Source organism: Rhinopithecus bieti, unplaced genomic scaffold (assembly GCF_001698545.2).
Source record: "Rhinopithecus bieti isolate Rb0 unplaced genomic scaffold, ASM169854v2 scaffold_36840, whole genome shotgun sequence".
NCBI classification, from domain to species: domain Eukaryota; kingdom Metazoa; phylum Chordata; class Mammalia; order Primates; family Cercopithecidae; genus Rhinopithecus; species Rhinopithecus bieti.
The window spans coordinates 425,283-430,501 of record NW_016816502.1 but is presented as its reverse complement, the minus strand read 5'-3'; the positions used below and the strand labels follow the sequence as shown (position 1 = coordinate 430,501).

The 5,219-nt window shown below is 40.5% G+C and overlaps 1 protein-coding gene across 1 annotated transcript in view; it reads left to right on the top strand.

Annotated features, from left to right (window-relative positions):
* The window catches only part of MDH1 (malate dehydrogenase 1), a 23,508-nt gene extending 18,688 nt beyond the window's left edge, over positions 1-4,820 (top strand). The window contains exons 6-9 of the mRNA XM_017854924.1: positions 2,170-2,346; positions 2,758-2,871; positions 3,430-3,519; positions 4,486-4,820. Of these exons, the coding sequence (XP_017710413.1) occupies positions 2,170-2,346; positions 2,758-2,871; positions 3,430-3,519; positions 4,486-4,611 (507 nt within the window). The 3' untranslated portion in view covers positions 4,612-4,820. The remainder of the gene's footprint in view (positions 1-2,169; positions 2,347-2,757; positions 2,872-3,429; positions 3,520-4,485) is intronic.
* Positions 4,821-5,219: the final 399 nt, after the last annotated feature.

Below are 5,219 nucleotides of genomic sequence, written 5' to 3'. Positions count from 1 at the left end.
ATTCGCGCTCTGTCGCCGGTTCTGGAGTTCAGTTGCCAGGTCTCGGCTTCCTGAGAGCTACGCCTCCCGGGTTTACGCCATTCTCCTGCCTCAGCCTCCCAAGTAGCTGGGACTACAGGCACCCGCCAACTCGCCCGGCTAGTTTTTTGTATTTTTTAGTAGAGACGGGGTTTCGCCGTGTTAGCCAGGATGGTCTCGATCTCCTGACCTCGCGATCCACCCGTCTCGGCCTCCCAAAGTGCTGGGATTACAGGCTTGAGCCACCGCGCCCGGCCTATTTAACCATTCTTGAAGGACATTTGAGTTGTTTCAGTTTGGAGTTGTTATTACCCTTGTTTTAAAATTTTCCTTAAAATATCAAAGTGTATTCCTTTTATTACATGGTAAATACTCAAATGTTTTATTTATGTGCTAAAGCTACAGACTCTGGCACAACTAATTTTCTCTCCCATTCTTTTTTTTTTTTTTTTTTTTTTTTGAGGCGGAGTCTGTCGCCCGGACTGGAGTGCAGTGGCGAGATCTCAGCTCACTGCAAGCTCCGCCTCCTGGGTTTACGCCATTCTCCTGCCTCAGCCTCCTGAGTAGCTGGGACTACAGGCGCCCGCCACCTCGCCTGGCTAGTTTTTTTGTATTTTTGGTAGAGATGGGGTTCCACCGTGTTAGGCAGGATGGTCTCGATCTCCTGACCTCGTGATCCGCCCGTCTCGGCCTCCCAAAGTGCTGGGATTACAGGCTTGAGCCACCGCGCCCGGCCTTCTCTCCCATTCTTACTGGGACACCGAGGAAGGAAGAATTGCCCACCATGTCACCAAAACAGATCAGCTTCTTAAAATATTTTTCCACATTCCCTTCTGGTTCATCATAAATTCTGTTGTCTAGTTAGGAACAAATTATACATACACCTGATCACAATTTATTTTCTGCACATAAACTTATCAGACAAATAACAAACAGGCTGATTTTATTTAAATCTACCAAGCCATGTCTTTTTTTTTTTTTTTTTTCTTTTTTCTTTTTTGAGACAGTCTCACTCTGTCGCCCAGGCTGGAGTGCAGTTGTGCAATCTCGGCTCATCACAACCTCCACCTCCCAGGTTCAAGTGATTTTCCTGCCTCAGCCTCCTGAGTAGCTGGAATTACAGACATGCACCACAAAGCCGGCTAACTTTGTATTTTTAGTAGAGATGGGGTTTCTCCACGTTGGTCAGGCTGGTCTCAAACTGCCAATCTTAGGTGATCTGCCCGCCTTGGCCTCCCAAAGTGCTGGGATTATAGGCGTGAGCCACCATGCCCAGCTCAAGACATAACTTTTTAACCCTTTTTGTGGCTATTATACTATATGTGATTGCAAGGCATTGCAGGACCCTAAAGTGCTTTCTGGAGTTATAGCTAGAGATTGTTACATATGTTAGAATTTTAGTGTGTATATATGTGTATACACACACACACACACACACATATATAAAATCTCTTTCCTTCAGTTTCTTGATATATAAAATGAGGACAGTCATATCTTGGTAATTTGAGTCCTATCCAACTCTAAAATTTCATATTTAGGGTTATTTGAAAATTAATTTGGCCGGGCGCGGTGGCTCAAGCCTGTAATCCCAGCACTTTGGGAGGCCGAGACGGGCGGATCACGAGGTCAGGAGATCGAGACCATCCTGCCTAACACAGTGAAACCCGGCTCTACTAAAAAAAAAATAAAAGAAAATTAATTTGTGTATGGTATATAATAAAAATTTTACCTAAAGTGCCTAAATACCTGATTACTCAGAAGCACTGAGAAGACATCTCCACATAAACATTAAAAGTGAAACAAAAGATCACATTTACATATTCAAGAAACAGTAAATTGATTAATAAATAATAGTAACTTGATTAATGGTTTTTGTTTGATATACCTACTGTACTAATAACCACAAACTATGGGATGCTTCATACCCTTAAACATTGTACTCCATAAGCTTCAAGTCCACAGTTGTTACCACTGTTAATCTGTTGTAGGAAATTGCCAAGCAATAAATTTACATTTTTTACAAGTCAGTATAACTCTTGTGTTCTCTTGAAATTTCAGAAGGTTTTTATTTAAGGGCGTTTGTCAAAACAGGTCCCAATTGGAAATAAAAAGCATTTGCCTCAGTAATATATTTGTTTTCAATTTAACTAGATTGCTCTTAAACTTGGTGTGACTGCTAATGATGTAAAGAATGTCATTATCTGGGGAAACCATTCCTCGACTCAGTATCCAGATGTCAACCATGCCAAGGTGAAACTGCAAGGAAAGGAAGTTGGTGTTTACGAAGCTCTGAAAGATGACAGCTGGCTCAAGGGAGAATTTGTCACGGTAAGAAAAATCTGTGAGCCTTCTTAACGCTGAGCATAAAGAACTCTTGAGAGACTCTTAGGACAGGAAACCTTCAAGGAGGGCAAGTCTTTCACAGTTGCTCTGATGACTGCATACTGTTGGGATCTTAGTAAGCCAGTCATGATCCAGTCTGATCTGATGTGATCTGTAGCACAGCAGTTGCGACTTATATCAAGACCCATGTCTTTGACATATGATAAACTGTATGGGAAGATACAGTTTTCTTTTTCCAGAAGGATTGGTAAGGCTAACATCAGGTTGTTGCATGATTTTGGAGGGGACACATTAAACTCTGGTCATAGCCTTTCACCCCAAGTTCGACTTGGAATCAATGAAAATGTTGCTTTCATGACCAAGTAACACTGCTGCTTTCACCTGCCCCTTTCCCAGACTGTGCAGCAGCGTGGCGCTGCTGTCATCAAGGCTCGAAAACTATCCAGTGCAATGTCTGCTGCAAAAGCCATCTGTGACCACGTCAGGGACATCTGGTTTGGAACCCCAGAGGTAAGGATTTAATGATTTGCACAGGTCACTCTGTTTTATTTTTGTTGCCTGGTGATATAATATAAAAAGGATATAGCCTTTAGGTTATCGTCAGGTTAGGTTGTTTTCTCAGCTCAGCTGCCTATTAACTAAGTAAACTTTGGAGTTTCTTAGCCTTGACCTTTCTGAGCTGTTTTGTCATCTTTTACATGACATTACTATTATACACAGGGTTGTGAGGGTTAAAGGAGATTGTATATGGAAAACACGTAGCACAATGCCTCATACATAGTAGGGGTGAAATTTTTTCTTCTAGGCCACAGCTTCCTCATCTGTGAGGATTAGGAAATGAGGATTAGGTTTCCCTGGCCTACTTCACATATGATACGGAAGCATGAAATGAAATAATATCCATGAAAGTTATCTTGTCGTGGAAGTACCTGGTGCTGATGATAGTTCCTTACACAGTAATGATGTTATGAACATACTAAGAAAGGGTCACCTGGTTTAATTTTATTAGTTCATGTGTCAGTTGTGTAAACTAATCACCATGAGTATGTGAAACATTGTTATGTCCAGGGAGAGTTTGTGTCCATGGGTGTTATCTCTGATGGCAACTCGTATGGTGTTCCTGATGATCTGCTCTACTCATTCCCTGTTGTAATCAAGGTAAGGTATTTTGGAGCTATTTCTCTTCTTTGAGAAAGTAGTTATATGTTTCCCTTAAGAATGGTATTATTGGCCAGGCACAGTGGCTCATGCCTATAATCCCAACACTTTGGAAGGCCAAGGTGGCAAGATTGCTTGAGCCCAGGAGTTCAAGACCAGCCCGGGCAACATACTGAGACCCCCATCTCTGCAAAAATAAAATAATTAGCCGGGCGTTGTGGCACACACCTGTGGTCCCACCTCCTCGGCAACAGAGCAGGACCCTGTCTCCCCAAAAATAAAACAGAATGGTATAACTTCATCTAGAAAATTGTTCCTTTACTAAAATAGACATGTTTCTCAGCTTTAAAACTATATGGAGGGGGGGTTGCATTGGGAGTTATACCTGATGTAAATGACGAGTTGATGGGTGCTGACGAGTTGATGGGTGCAGCACACCAACATGGCACAGGTATACATATGTAACAAACCTGCACGTTATGCACATGTACCCTAGAACTTAAAGTATAATAATAATTTTTTAAAAAAAACTCTAAAAAAATTTTAAAAATAAAACTATATGTATTTCAACTTCAGGTCATTAAAAGTTTTTGTGATTGAAATTAATCTTGAAAGGAAAATTAATCTCTTCCTACTAGACACAGTATGTTATTATGCCTCTAGTATTGGAGACCTACAAATAGTATATTTCTAAATGAAGCAATGGTTTTCAGTGTTGTTGCTGTTTATTATAAACGTGCTAAAGTCAATCATTTTAAAGATTTTTTTTTTAGATTCAAGAGGTTTAAAATTCAAGTGTTGAGTTTTTATTAGAATTATCTATTAATTAAAATCTGGATTTTGATTTACTTCTTTAGAATCAGACTTTAAAACAGATATACCTCTAAATATAAGTTCAAACTAGGTTGTTGCTTATTAAAAGATCAGTTCCACTTTAAATCTCTTATTTGCATTATTTTCAAACAGAATAAGACCTGGAAGTTTGTTGAAGGTCTCCCTATTAATGATTTCTCACGTGAGAAGATGGATGTTACTGCAAAGGAACTGACAGAAGAAAAAGAAACTGCTTTTGAATTTCTTTCCTCTGCCTGACTAAACAAGGATGTTACTAAATGCTTCAAAGCTGAAGAATCTAAATGTCGTCTTTGACTCAAGTACCAAATAATAGTAATGCTCACTTAAATTACTTGTGAAAAACAACACATTTTAAAGATTATGTGCTTCTTGGTACAGGTTTGTGAATGACAGTTTATCATCATGCTGTTAGTATGCATTCTAAATAAATATATACCCAAATGAAAGTGACTCAGACTCTGTTTCTAGCTAATATTTAGTGTCTATTCAGGAAACAAACTTGCGGCCAGGCACAGTGGCTGACACCTGTAATCCCAGCACTTTGGGAGGCTGAGGTGGGTGGATCACTAGGTCAGGAGATCAAGACCGTCCTTGATAACACAGTGAAACCCCGTTTCTACTAAAAATACAAAAAATTAGCCAGGCGTGGTGGCAGGCGCCTGTAGTCCCAACTACTGGGGAAGCTGAGGCAGGAGAATGGTGTGAACCCGGGAGGCGGAGCTTCCAGTGAGCAGATGGCGCCACTGCACTTCAGCCTGGGTGAGAGAGCGAGACTCCGTCTCAAAAAAAAGAAAAGAAAACAAACTTGGATGTTTCCCAGCTTGCCTAAAGAATTTATATATATA